A 15,570-nucleotide genomic window follows, 5' to 3' on the forward strand; every position below is an offset into this window, starting at 1 on the left:
AAAAAATAGAGAGCTTTGTTAAATGTTTAGGAAAATAGTGTTCTCAGGGGGGTGGTTGGGGATGGGAGGATAACAGTCACTGCAAAATCAGTTGATGCTTGCGAGTAAGTTCGCAAACCGAATACAAAAGGGAGTTGTGGTTGCCCGACAAGGGGCAATCTAAGGAGGAGGGGCTCATTTGGGGTTTAAGGGTTATTGGTTGTGGGGATTGTTGGGGTATTTCATGTTTTAAGTGTTATATATTGAGATGAAAAAGGAAAACTTAAAGAACAGTAATGGAAAAAAGGGATGGAGGTGGCAAGGAGGCAGAAAAGAAGTGAAAACAAAGAACTTTATGACTATAAACATTAATGGAATACATAACCAAATTAAAAGGAAGAGGCTACTAAATGTACTGAAAGAAGAAAAAAATAGATACAGCATTTGTGCAGGAAATGCATCTAACTGAAGTGGAACAAATTGAAAGAGACTGGGTAGGACACGTAGCGGCAGCATCATATAATTCAAAAGCTAGAGGTTTAGCCATATTAACAAAAATGTAACAATCAAGATAGAGGAGGAAATAATGATCTAGCAGGGAGGTATGTAATGATAAGGTGTCAGATATATTCAGAATTTTGGAATTTGCTCAATATATATGCACCTAATGATGAAGATCAAAAGTTTATGCAAGATTTTTTTTGAGGATTGCAGATACATAAGGAAATATATTGATAGGAGGGGATTTTAACCTTAATTTGTATCCAATGTTGAATAAAACTGGGGGAAAAAAAATAAGCAAAAAGAATAAAGTAACCAAATTTATGGTTAAATCAATGCAGGAAATGAAACTTATGGATATATGGAGGAGGCAGCACCCAAAAGAGAAGAAATATTCATATTACTCAACATACTCAAGGATTGATATGTTTTTGTTGTCAGCTCATATTCAAGGGAGAGTCAGGAAAACTGAATATAAAGCTTGACTACTTTCAGATCATTCACCTCTGCTATTAGCAATAGAACTGGAGGTCATCACACCAAGAATATATAGATGGAGGTTAAACTCCATGCTACTTAAAAGGCAGGAATTTAGAGAGTTTATTGAATGCCAAATTAAAATTTACTTTGAAATAAACACAGAATCTGTTAAAGATAAACTTATACTATGGGATGGAATGAAAGCCTTCATTAAAGGGCAGATAATAAGCTATGGAACTAAGATGAAAAAGGAATATAATCGGGAAAAGGGATGATACAAAAAAAAGAGAATTGGTGGTCCAAAAAATAAAATATGAAACATTACAAACGTACAAGGTGGAAAAGAACATAATGAAAACAAAGCAAAAATATTACAAATTGGGAGAAAAAACACATAAAATATTGGCCTGGCAACTTAAAACAGAGCAAGCTAAAAGAACTGTATTGGCGTCAAGGAAAAAGGACAAACAAATTAGATATAATCCAACAGAGATTAATCAAAACTTTAAGGAATTTTATGAACAATTATACCAAACTGAGAAGGAGGGGAAAGATGATAAAATAGAAGAGTTTTTAGCTAAAATTGAACTGCTGAAATTGCAAGAAGAGGAACAAAACAAACTGATAAAACCATTTGAAATGAGGAAGTACAGGATATATTAAAAAAGCTGCCAAGCAATAAAACGCCAGGAGAGGATGGATTTCCAATAGAATTTTATAAAACATTTAAAGAGTTATTAATTCCTCCTCTCCTGGAAGTAATGAATCAGGTAGAAGAAACACAAAACTTGCCAGACTCATGTAACACAGCAATAATTACAGTAATACCTAAGACAGGGAAGGATCCATAAACACCAGCATCATATAGACCAATATCCTTACTTAACTCAGATTATAAGATAATAGGAAAATTATTAGCAAACTGATTGGCCGACTGTGTACCAAAAATAGTAAAACAAGATCAAACTGGATTTGTCAAGAAAAGACGAACAGCGGACAATGTTTGTAAATTTATTAATTTAATTCATACAGCTCAAGGGAATAAAAAAAACCCAATGGTGGCAGTTGCTTTAGATGCAAAAAAAGCCTTTAACAGGGTAGAGTGGAACTACTTATTTAAAGTGTTACAGAAATTCAATCTGCCAGAAAAATAAATGGATTAGAGTATTATATAATGGACCATTGGCAAAGGTAGTGGTAAATGGATATGTATCGAACCAGTTCAAACTAAGCAGATCAATTTGGCAGGGCTGTCCATTATCCCCTTCATTGTTCGCATTAGCAATAGAACCATTAACAGAGCTGATAAGAAAGGAAAATGAAATAAAAGGGATAAAAATAAAGGAGGAGTATAAAATCAGCTTATTTGTAGACAACATCATAGTATACCTAACAGTACCAGAGAAATCAATAAAATAATTACATAAGAAACTGAAGGAATATGGAGAAATATCGGGGTATAAGGTCAAAGTAAATAAAAGTGAAGTGATGCCAATCAGTAACGCGGATTATACAGAACTTAAAAAAGAACCTCCATTTAAATGGCAAACACAAGCAATCCCAATACTTTGGTATCAGGATAGACAATAACTTAAACTACTTGTACAAATTAAATTATCAGCCATTAATAAGGAAATTACAGGAAGACTTAGAACATTGGAAAGAACTACCGCTAACATTGATAGGATGGATGAACTGCATTAAAATGAATGTGCTCCCATGAATACAATACTTATTTCAATCATTACCAGTTCCCTTAGAGAAATTTTTTGCTGAATTAAGGAGAATAATAAGGAAATTCCTGTAGACAGTGGGGGGGGGGGGGGGGGGAGAGACAGAGGGTAGCGCTAGATAAATTAACAGATAAATTAACAGAGAAGTATAATGAAGGTGGTTTGCAGTTACCAAACTTCAGAAACTATTACAGAGCTGCACAATTAAGGTATTTAGCAGATTTTTACCAGACAAGAGAAAAAACAGATTGGATTAAGATAGAACTAGATAAAATAGGAGAAAAGGTATAAGTGGGATGAAAAGCTGGTGCAATACAATAGCTCACCAGTATTGCATCATTTACTTAATATATGGAAGAAGATACACGTAGAAAGGAAAAAAAATAAATGACCAAATACCAAAAATGCTATTGATGTAAAATCTACTAATCCCTTTTACAATAGATAACCTTTCCTTTAGAGAATGGGAGAGAAAAGGAATCCAGAGAATAGAAAATTGTTTTTTGGGAAATAATTTATTAACATTTGAACAGTTGAAGGACAAATATAGAATAACTCATGGCACAATGTTTGCATACCATCAACTGAAAGCTTATTTAAAGGTCAAATTGGGAAACAGATTGAGGTTACCAGAAGGAAGCAGCTTTGAATATGTGATTACAGACACAATGATAATTAAAAGATTTATAACAAATATATACATTAAGCTGCAAGGCAAAGAAAATGATGAAATAAGGTATAAACCCAAACAAAAGTGAGAAAAGGACTTAAATATAAAGATAAAGAATGAAACATGGGAAAAGTTATGTTCTGGAACTATGAAGAATACAATAAATGCAAGGTTATGTATGATACAAAAATTAAAAGAATGGGATCCAACAATATCGGATAGGTGTTTTCGCTGTAAAAATGAAATGGGAACAACAATACATGCAATTTGGGCATGTACAAAAGTGAATACATTTTGGGAAGAACTAAATCAGATATTAAATAAAATCACAAAAAATAACATATCCAAAAATCCAGAAATATTTATTTTAAATAACATAAGAAGTAAAGAATTAGGTCTCAAATTGGATAAAGCACAAAAAAGATTCATTATGATAGCCTTAGCAGTAGCAAAAAAGTGTTTAATGTCAACTTGGAAAATGGATGAGAGCCTGAGAATACAGCAATTGTACATGGAAATGAATGTGTATTTCATTGGAAAAAAATTACATATAATTTAAAAGACAAAGTTACATTGTTTGAACAAATCTGTGAACCATACATGGAACATAACAGAGAGAGCCGGCCTCAATCAGATTTAATGGGTATAAGTAGATGACACGTCTTTCTTGTTTGTTTTCCTTTTGTATAAAGATGCTGTTTTATTGTATTTTATATGTTCAATATTAACTGGTTTTGGAGGGGTGTGGAAAGAGGGGGAGGGAGGGAGGGATAGGAAAAAAGAGAAAATGTCACTGTGTATTTAAAGAGATACATCTGTAAATATTTTGGTTGATATGGTTCATAGTGTGATAAATAAAGAATTACAAAAAAAAAGATAATTATTGACAAAGATTATTCTGGTCCTTGGTTTGAGATTCTAAATTGGATTCTTGGCTTGAGATTCTAAATTGGAGGAAGACCAATTTTGTGGTTTCTGAAAGGATCTGGCAAGTGTGGATTGGGACAGATTGTTTTCTGGCTAAGGTGTCCTTGGCCAGGTGTTGGAGGCCTTCAAAAGAGGAATTTTGTATGTTTTTGTCAGAATTAAAGGTAAATATAGAAACATAGAAGATAGGAGCAGGAGTAGGTCATTCGGCTCAATTCAATCAGTACCCCGTCTCTGCCTTCTCTCCGTAATACCTAATTCCCTTATACTGAAGAAATATATCTAATTCCCTCTTAAATATATTAAATGAACCTGCCTCTACTGCTCTCTGTGGCAATGAATTCCACCGATTCACCACCCTCTGGGTAAAGAAATTCCTCCTCATCTCGGTCCTAAATGGTTTGCCTATGATCCTCGAACTATGGCCCCGGGTTCTGGACTCCTCCACCATTGGAAACATCCCTTTCGCATCCATTCTGTCCAGTCCTGCCAGAATTTTATGTCTCTATGAGATCCCGTCTCAGTCTTCTAAACTCCAGCGGGTACAATCCCAAATTGTGCAATCTTTCCTCATAAGTTATTCCTGCCATTCCAGGTATCAGCCTGGTGAATTGCCTTTGCACTCCCTCCATTGCAAGAACATCCTTCCTCAGATAAGGTGACCAAAACTGCACACAATACTCCAGGTGTGGTCTCACCAAGGCCCTGTACAGCTGCAGTAAGGTATCCTTGTTCCTATACTCAAACCCTCTTGATATGAAGGCCAATATACCATTTGCCTTTTTAACCGCCTGCTGTACCTGCATGCTCGCCTTCAGTGACTGGTGCACAAGTACCCCTAGGTCTCTCACTTCCCCATCTCCCAATCTATTGCCATTCAAATAGTAATCTGCCCTCCGGTTTGTATTACCAAAGTGGATAACCTCACATTTATTCACATTCAAGTGCATTTGCCATGTATCTGCCCAGTCCCCCAATTTATCCAAATCACACTGGAGCTTCCTGACCCCCTCTTCAGTGCACACAACCCCTCCTAGCTTAGTGTCGTCTGCAAATTTGGAGATATTACATCCAATTCCCTCATCGAGATTATTATTATTTTTTTATTATTTAATTTTTTATTTTTCACACCATAAATCACATTAGCCATGATACACACTTTTTCTTTTTCACACATATACAGTGACATTTTCACCCCCCCATCCCTCCTCCCAAGCCACCCCCCCACCCACCCCCTCCCATCCATTTTAGGTATACAATCTAGGATACATTAAACCAGTCAGACAATGTTGTTATTCAACAAAAATACACCAGAAATTCTACTGAGTCCATTCTTTTCTTTCCTTCTCCTTCCATCAACTTAGGTAATGATTGTCCCCGGTAGGTTTTCGCTATTGTATTTAATGTAAGGCTCCCATATTTGTTCGAATATTTCAATATTATTTCTTAAACTATATGTAATTTTTTCTAATGGAATACATTTATTCATTTCTATATACCATTGTTGTATTTTCAGATTATCTTCCAATTTCCAGGTTGACATAATACATTTTTTTGCTACGGCTAGAGCTATCTTAACAAATCTTTTTTGTGCATCCTCCAAATCAATTCCAAATTCTTTGTTTTTTATGTTACTTAGGAGAAAGATCTCTGGATTCTTTGGTATATTGTTTTCTGTTATTTTATTTAATATCTGATTGAGATCTTCCCAAAATTTTTCTACTTTCTCACATGTCCAGATTGCATGAATTGTTGTTCCCATTTCTTTTTTACATCGAAAACATCTATCAGATACTGTTGGGTCCCATTTATTTAACTTTTGAGTTGTAATGTATAGTCTGTGTAACCAGTTATATTGTATCATACGTAGCCTCGTATTTATTGTATTTCTCATCGTTCCAGAACATAATTTCTCCCATGTTTCATTTTTATCTTTATATTTAAATCTTGTTCCCATTTTTGTTTAATTTTACCATTTGTTTCCTCATTCTCCTTTTCTTGCAGTTTAATATACATATTTGTTATAAATCTTTTGATTAACATTGTATCTGTAATCACATATTCAAGGTTACTTCCCTCTGGCAAACTTAAACTGCTTCCTAATTTATCCTTCAAGTAGGATCTCAATTGGTAATATGCCAGCGCTGTATCTCCAGTTATATTGTACTTATCTCTCATTTGTTCAAAGGATAAGAATCTACTTCCTGAAAAACAATTTTCTATTCGTTTAATCCCTTTTTTTTCCCATTCTCTAAAGGAAAGGTTATCTATTGTAAAAGTGAGTAACTTATTTTGCGTCAATATTAGTTTTGGTAATTGATAATTTGTTTTATTTCTTTCTACATGAATCTTCTTCCAAATATTGAGGAGATGATGTAATACTGGAGAAGTTCTATTTTGTACCAATTTTTCATCCAATTATATAATATGTGTTCAGGTATCTTTTCCCCTATTTTATCTAATTCTAATCTCGTCCAGTCTGGTTTTTCCCTTGTTTGATAAAAATCTGATAGGTATCTTAATTGTGCGGCTCTATAATAATTTTTAAAGTTTGGCAATTGTAAGCCTCCTTGTTTATACCATTCTGTTAATTTATCTAGTGCTATCCTTGGTTTCCCCCCTCTCCATAAAAATTTCCTTATTATTTTCTTTAACTCTTTGAAGAATTTTTCTGTCAGTTGTATTGGCAATGCCTGAAATAAGTATAATATCCTTGGAAAAATGTTCATTTTAATACAGTTTATCCTTCCTATTAGTGTTAGTGGTAAATCTTTCCAATGCTCTAAATCGTCCTGTAATTTTTTCATTAGTGGATAATAATTGAGTTTATATAATTGGCCGAGATTTTTGTTTATTTGTACACCTAGGTATCTTATTGCCTGCATTTGCCATCTAAATGGAGATTCCTTCTTAAATTTTGAGAAATCCGCATTATTCTTAGGCATTGCTTCACTTTTATTTACGTTTATCTTGTAACCCGACACTTCTCCATATTCCTTCAATTTCTTATATAATTCTTTTATTGATAGTTCAGGTTCTGTTAAGTACACTATAACATCATCCGCAAATAGACTGATTTTATATTCCTTGTCTTTTATTTTTATTCCTTTTATATTATTATCTCTTCTTATCAATTCTGCTAGTGGTTCTATAGCTAACGCAAACAATAAAGGTGATAGTGGACATCCCTGCCGCGTTGACCTACTTAAGTTAAATTGCTTTGATACATGTCCATTTACTGTCACTTTCGCTAACGGTCCCTTATATAATGCTTTAATCCAATTAATATACTTCTCCGGTAAACTGAATTTTTGCAATACTTTGAACAAATAATTCCATTCTACTCTGTCGAAGGCCTTCTCTGCGTCCAAAGCAACTGCTACTCCAGGTGCTTTATTTCCTTCGACTGCATGAATTAAGTTAATAAATTTACAAATATTGTCTGTTGTGCGTCTTTTTTTGATAAATCCAGTTTGGTCTAAATTTACCATTTTCGGTACCTGCTCTGCTAATCTGTTTGCTAATAGTTTAGCTATTATCTTATAATCTGCGTTTAGTAAAGATATTGGTCTATATGACGCTGGTGAGAGTGGATCTTTCCCTTGTTTTAGTATTACTGTAATTATTGCTGTTTTACATGAATCTGGTAAGCTTTGTGTTTCATCAATCTGGTTGATTACATCCAGGAGAGGCGGAATTAATAAGTCTTTAAATGTTTTGTAGAATTCTATTGGAAATCCATCCTCTCCTGGTGTCTTATTATTTGGTAATTTTTTAATTATCTCTTGTATTTCTACTGTTCCAAATGGTTCTGTTAATTTATTTTGTTCCTCTATTTGTAGTTTTGGTAGTTCAATTTTAGTTAGGAATTCATCTATTTTCCCTTCTTTCCCTTCGTTTTCAGTTCGGTATAAATGTTCATAGAATTCTCTAAAGTTTTCCTTAATTTCTTTTGGATTATATGTAATTTGTTTGTCTTTTTTCCTTGATGCCAATACCATTTTCTTAGCTTGTTCTGTCTTAAGCTGCCATGCTAGGATTTTGTGCGTTTTTTCACCCAGTTCGTAATATTTCTGCGTTTTTTCACCCAGTTCGTAATATTTCTGTTTTGTCTTCATTATATTCTTCTCTACCTTATATGTTTGTAATGTTTCATATTTTATTTTTTTATCCGCCAATTCTCTTCTTTTAGTTTTATCTTCCTTCATTGCTAATTTTGGTAGAGATATTTAAAACGTCCTTAGCAACAGGTGAGGTGCCAGAGGATTGGAGGATAGCTAATGTTTTTCTGTTTAAGAAAGGCTCCAAGATTAATCCTGGAAATTATAGGCAGGTTAGCCTGTTCTTAGCAGTGGGCAAATTATTAGAAGGTATCTGAAGAGACCAGATATACGTATTTGGATAGCCAGGGACTGATTAGGAATAGTCAACATGGCTTTGTGTGTAGTAGATCGTGTTTAACCAATCGTCTAGGGTTTTTTGAGGAGATTACCAGGAAAGTTGATGAAAGAAAGGTCATGGACATGAACCTTGAGAAGGTCCTGTATTGGAGGTTGGTCAAGTAGGTACATTTGCTTAGTATTCAGGATGAGGTAGTAATTTGGATTAGACATTGTCTTTGTGGGAGAATCCAGAGAGTGGTAGCAGAGAGTGACTCGTGGGTGTGCCTCAGAGCTTGGTGTGCATTTTGTTGGTCTTCTATATCAGCAATCTGGATGATAATGTATAAATTTGCAGATGACTTCAAAGATTGAAGATGTTATGGACAGTAAAGAAAGTTTTCAAACCTTGCCGTGGGAACTGGACCAGCTGGAAAAATGGGCTACAAGATGACAGACAGAATTTATTGAGGACATATGTGAGGTGTTGCACTTTGGGAGGACTAACCAACGTAGGACATGCCCGGTAAATGGTAGGGTGCTGAGGAATGCAGAAGAACATCTGGATCTGGAAATGTTGTCACAAGGAGAGCTTTTGGCACATTGGCTTTTATAAATCAAAATTCATATTGAGTACAGGAGTTGGGATGTTATGCTGAAGTTGACAAAGACATCTGTGAGGCCAGATTTGGAGTACTGTCTGCAGTTTTGGTCACCAAACTATAGGAAAGGTATCAATAAGATTTTGAAAGAGTGCAGAGGAGATTGACAAGGATGTTGCTGGGAACTGAATTACAGGGAAATGTAGAATAGATTAGGACTTTATTCCTTTGAGTGTCGGAGAATGAGGGGAAATTTGATAGAGGTATACAAAATTAGGGTTAGGGGCCAACTGAGGTTGGGCGAGACAAGAACAAAACCAGCCATTCTGAATGGGGCCCCAGCTCATTTCAGGGGAGCCACAGACAGAAATAAAATATTTTTTACAATTTTTATGTAGTCATTAGGAGAGAAGTATGGAAGAAACCAACTAAACTTGACTGGTTCACAGAGAAGTGGGGCCCATAAACTATGAGGAGAGTCCTCAGGGCGACATAGCCAAAATAAGGTTGAGAATGGCTGAACTGGAGGACATGGTTTTGAAGGGGGGGGGGGGTGGGGGGAAGGATATGGCGGCGCTGGTGGAGCAGCTGTATGCTGCTGGTGTGGACCCGTGGAGAGCGAGGAGCAGAGATACAGCACTCCTGCAGGGTCCAACCACCCAGTCAACTGCCGTCAGCTCTGCACAGGCTTTGAACGGCTCATTAAAGGATCCGATGGTAGTTCTATTTAAAATCCCGCCACCACAGGGTCAGCGCCTAAGATGGCAGTGCCTCTGATTGGCAGCAGCCACCGGGTGGGGAGGGGGGGGGGTTGCAATCTCCAGGAAAGTGGAGGATCAGCGAGGGGCACGGAAAACAGGGAGATTACCCTTGTCCAAGAAGGAGAAGCAGAGGAGACAACCTACGGGACAGTGGCCACCGTGGTGGGCCAGTGAGGGTGGCTCTGCGGCTGAAAGACCCACACATGTGGTGGGCTGCTGGCGATTGAGGCGAGGAACTCATGGGGGCTGGAGACTAGCGGGAAACTGGCTGAAGGGGGTACCTGGATTCGAGGGGGTGTCAAGGGTGCTGAAGGGTTCCTGACCGTGTCGGAGGTTCGGATCTGGAGCTCTGGTTGCTGATGGTTTGGACGGGACAGTGTGAGACTGTAGAAGCACTGGAAGTGAATCCTCGGAGACTCTGGGGGACTCTTGTCTTTTTCTCTGATTGTAAGAGGCGCTTCTGGCAATTTCTACCGATGGTGAATCTGCCTCAGCAGGCAAAAGCAATTTTGTGTAAAGGACAATACATTGAATCTTGATACGTTTTGAGGGGAACTGCTTTACTCGGAAGGAGATAAGAGAGTGGAATGAGCTGCCAGTGGAGATGGTGGATGTGGTTCAATTTTGACATTTGAAAGAATAGAAAGGCACATTGTTGGGAAGGGTATGGAGGACCCCTTCCTTCCACACAGATGAACAGGACTAATAGTTTGGCGGGGATTAGATAGGGTGAAGGACTTCTTTCTGTAGGGTTCCGTTCGTTTCATGATCTCAGGGAGTGAAGGGGAACATTCCTTGGTGGGAGAGCCCTGGGGCGACTGGGAATCAGAGGAGATGTGAGCTGTGGTTTTCCATGGGAAGCAGGGGCTCAATGAACGGGGGTGGGAGGGCTTTTGTTGGTGTCCCTTTCTCCGGATCTCCTAATGCCCCATGTTGTGGTCTGGCTGCAGGTAACAAGCGTTTGCAGGAGATGATGGGTCTAATGTGTGAGGAGCGAGGAGCCAAGCTGTTTGCGACTGATGAGCAGTGAGTCATGGGATCGTCCAGCGCGTCCAAATGTCAGGAGCAGGAGGAGGCCCTTCAGTTCATCGAGCCTACACTTCCCCCTCCAACCAGACCCAAGCTAATCTGGCCATGGAGTCAGCTCCTCTTCCCTCTCCATCCCTGTTGTTCTAACGTCTCTCTGTGCTTCTAGAGGCTTAGTATTTCCTGGATTCGTTCCTCACTGGGAGAAGCAGTCCCTCCTCATTTCCTTCCCAAACCTACTCCTTGAACGACAAGGCTGTGACCCCCAGTTCTGGTCACACCCACTGGGAGGGACAGCCTCCCTGCTTCTACCTTATCCACCCCTTCCATTGTTCCACATATCTCTGTGAGATTCCCCCCTCGTCCCTCTGAACCCCAGCGAGTCCCGTCCCAGGCGACTTTTTTCTCCCCTTGTGTACTGAGCTCCTCCTCTCTAGAACGGACCTGCAGAACCCCTTCTCCCAGTGCCCCAGAAAGTGCTGGAGAGGTCAACAGTGCCCTCAGTTATTCTTAGTATCCTGACGCTAGGCAGTGATGGGGACATCAGCAGCGCACTCACCCACTTCCCAATACCCTGCACGCCATGAACACCCTCTCCAGGACCACCCGGCTCCAGACCTCAACACAACCCAGGTCAGGACACCCACCAAAGAGCCTGATCCCAGTGAGGTGAGAGAGAGATTGCCCTCCTCACTGAGTTGTGGACCTGAGCCTCAATCAGACCGGTGTCAACTAGTGTGTGAGGCCCAACCACCTTCAGATGCTTCACTGTCCAACTTTCCTCACCCCAGTTACCACAGGCCACGTGCCCCATCCCCCTGTCTCTGGTGATGTGTGCCCACCTCCAGACACAGTAAAGGGCCTTTGTGTCTGTGCTGGCCCGATGCGCCCACATCAAACAGACCCCCTTCTGCCCGCACGTGACCCGTGTCCCTTCACTCCCTGCAGGTTCAAGGGTCAAGGAAGCCCCTTCAACATGACTGTGGGGTCTGCCTCCCCTGCTGCTCCTGACAGCCCATTTCAGACCCCAACTCTCTGTGTGAAGACACTTCCACATTTCCCTAACCCCCCCACCATAAACACTCATCCTCCGGCATGTGAGTCATTCACTCTGGGGTAAAGAGTCTGACCATCCCTCCTATCAACCTCCTCATAATTTTTTAAACCTCCTCAGTATCCGATGCTCCAGAGAAAACAACTCTCATCCTCTCCCATCACTTGTCCCCTCTAATCCAGGCCTTATCCCACTGAACCTTGTCTGTCTCCTTTCCAAAGCCCCCATATCCTTTCAGTAATGTGGCCACCAGATTTACACAATGTTCCAAGGGCAGTCTGACCAAAGATTTATATCACGGCCAAGTGACCTCCTTCTACACTCAGTGTCCAGCTCAATGAAGCCAAGTATCCCATGCACCTCCATTACCACCCGGTCTACTTGTGCGGTCGCTTTCAACAAGCTCCTGACACAGACCCCATGATCCCTCTGTGGAGACTCCCAGATCCCTCTGCGTGGACACGGACCCCCCCCCAGATCCCTCTCCCTCCCACCTTGACTCTAGCAGTGACCTCTATCTCCTCACCTCACAGACTCCCCAGCAATGACCTCTGGCTATGCTCCTCACCCCTCAAAGGCCATCTGCTACCCTTCCCTCTGATGACTCCTTCACCCGACCCCATCCCTTTTATCTGTTGCTTCCCACCCTTCATCTCACACCCCAGCCTCTTGGACTATCTGCATGATGCTGTCCATTTCCTTTCTGCAGCCTCAGTGATTGGTGACGTGTGTTGGCAGGTTCTGCATTGATAACGGTGCCATGATTGCACAGGCAGGCTGGGAGATGTTTCGAGCAGGTCAGGTGACCCCGTTGGAGGACTCCTGGATCACCCAGAGGTGAGACCACACCTGGCCCCAGATGCCCCTGGTGACAAATGGGGGAATGGATTCAAGGAGAAGGAGTGAGTGGTGTGGAGGTGGGCTGTGATAGACAACAGGCATCTGTGCATGAGTACAGAACAGGTCGAACCCATGGGCATCATAGGTGTTTTACTGCGAGGGACGAGAAACACCGCCCCAGGGCCCGAGGAAACCACATGGACTCACACATCATTATACTCCTCCCTACCTCATCACACCTCCCCACCATTGACTCCACATCACTTCCCCTGCCTTCTGTCTACACCTCAGCACTTGACCTCCCCTCCATTGGCCATCTGCATCTCATCATGCACCCTTCCCTCCAGCATCTCCCCCTAGCTCGGGCAAGTTGCCAACTCATTAATGGACCCACCCACTTTGGTTACACTGTCTTCAACTCCCTCACGCCTGGTAGAAGATTCACAAGGTTGAAAACACCAGCCTCCAGATTCAGGGGGTGTTCTTTTTCAGGCTGCATTCTGACTCTTCAATGGACCTCACACTAGACTGAGCTATCCACCTAAATATGTCCCATTTGCTTGCGTTTGACTCTTATCTTTCTGAACCTTGTCTTTGCCTTGACCCCTTCCTCTGTTACTTTGTCCCTTACACCCACCATCCTCAAGACTCCTTTAAATCTCCCTTCTCATTTTAAACCTGAGCCCTCTGGTTTTAGAACCCCCAGCCCTTGGGTAAGAGAGATGGTGACCGTCCACCTTATCCATGCTCCTCATGGGTTTATAAACCTCTAGTAGGACCCTCTCTGTATCCAGGGAGAAAAGTCACAGCCAATCCAGCCTCTCTTTGTACCTTGAGCTTCTCCAGTACTGGGAACATCTCTTTGTTTCAGTTTTCCTTCTCGTGGGTCTGCTGAGGTTTATCGATTTGACCTGATGTCTGTGTTCCATGACCTGTAGTCTTGATGTTACTAATAAGTTGCTCTCTCTCTCTCTCTCTCTCTCTCTCTCTCTCTCTCTCTCTCTCTCTCTCTCTCTCTCTCTCTCCTCTTTCTCTCTCTCTCTCTCTCCTCTCTCTCTCTCCACAGGTTCCGGACAGATGATGTGCAAGTTACGTGGCGGGATTAGCCCCAGTAACAACCCTGTGACCAGCTATGACCCCTTACCTCTGGAATCAACCATGACCTCAGGATCCAGCTGTAAACCTGACATCAGCCATGTCCCCAGGGACCATTGCAGATCCCAGGAATCGGCCATAACCTTGTGACCTCAGGATCCAGTCCTGACAGCGGGGAGGTCCTGAGGCTGCACCTGGTTCCTGGAGCTCGTGTGCAAAGGCTTCTGGGCTGTTTCCACAGCCAGTCACCAGGATTGGGGTTTGGGGGCAGGCCTCTCATCATTTCAACATCAACTCACCAAATAAAAGCTGAAAACATTTGTTGGAAACAAAAATATTGTCTCTGTTATGGATAGCAGCCAATCAAAGCGTTGTGTCCCACAAAAAATACTGTCTCATGGAGAACAGCCAATCAAGGCACTGCATCCATGCAGATGGATGCCCACTTTAGCCAATCAGTGGGGAGATGCTAGAGCAAGGCTCCTCTAGTCTTCCACTTATACATTGCTGCCTCCTGCACCCATGGTGAGCTCGTCAACTTTATCTACTTTGATGCTAGCTTCCACCCCGACCTCACTTGGTCCATCTCTAGCAACACTGTCTCTCCGGAATCAAACTGGCAGACAACAACCAACTCCCACAGTTAACTTAATGCCACATCTTCACACCCTATCCCCTGTAAGGAATCTATTCCTTTCTCAATTCCTCCGACTCCGTGGCATCTGCTGTTTTCCCTTCCTTCCTTATAGACAATGCCAGTTTCCTGAGTAAATACTGATGCAAAAAAAACCTCTCTCATCTCATGAGGCTCCACACATGGACAACTGCTCTGATCTAGGGGACCAATTTAGTCCCTTATTATCCTTTTACTCGTAGAAACCTTTTGGATTTACCTTCACATTATCTGCCAAAGCAGATACCATGGATAAAGGTGCTGACTGTCTACCTTACTGGTTCTCAGCCTTTTCCTTTCCACTCACATACCACGTGAAGTAATCCCTTGTCTTCATTTTGCCTTCCTGATTTTCTTAAGTATTTTCTTACATTTTCTGTTCTCTTGCTGCCTCATTTGCTCCTTGTTGCCTATACCTGCTATACACCTTCTTGACCAGATCGCCAACACCCCTTGAAAACCAGTTTTCCCTCTGCCTGGTAACTTTTCCTTTAATCCTGACAGGAACTTGCAAACTCTGCACTCTCAAAATTTTGCCTTTGGAGGCCATCCATTTACTGAATACATCCTTGCCGGAAAACAACATCCCAATCCATTCTTTCTCATCTCCACAAAATTGGGCTTTCTCCAATTTAGAATCTTAACTTGAGGACCAGAATTAACTTGAATCTAATGACATTATGGTGACTGGACCCAAAATGTTTTCCTTCTCATATATCTGCCATTGGCATGTCTGGTTCCCTAGTAGGAGATGCACTATTGCATTCTCTCTTATTGGCACCTCTATATATTGATTCAGAAAACATTCTTGAACATATTGGACAAACTGCAAGCCATCCAGTCAGTTTGT

The 15,570-nt window shown here is 40.9% G+C and overlaps 1 protein-coding gene across 2 annotated transcripts in view; it reads left to right on the top strand.

Annotated features, from left to right (window-relative positions):
• Positions 1 to 14,382, top strand: part of osgep (O-sialoglycoprotein endopeptidase) — a 27,191-nt gene extending 12,809 nt beyond the window's left edge. For both annotated transcript variants that reach the window (XM_069941114.1, XM_069941113.1), the window contains 3 exons: positions 10,983 to 11,058; positions 12,851 to 12,949; positions 14,019 to 14,382. In XM_069941114.1, coding sequence (XP_069797215.1) covers positions 10,983 to 11,058; positions 12,851 to 12,949; positions 14,019 to 14,058 — 215 coding nt within the window. In that variant the 3' untranslated portion in view covers positions 14,059 to 14,382. The remainder of the gene's footprint in view (positions 1 to 10,982; positions 11,059 to 12,850; positions 12,950 to 14,018) is intronic.
• Positions 14,383 to 15,570: the final 1,188 nt, after the last annotated feature.

The sequence above is a fragment of the Narcine bancroftii genome, chromosome 5 (genome assembly GCF_036971445.1).
Source record: "Narcine bancroftii isolate sNarBan1 chromosome 5, sNarBan1.hap1, whole genome shotgun sequence".
In the NCBI taxonomy this organism is placed as follows: Eukaryota; Metazoa; Chordata; class Chondrichthyes; order Torpediniformes; family Narcinidae; genus Narcine; species Narcine bancroftii.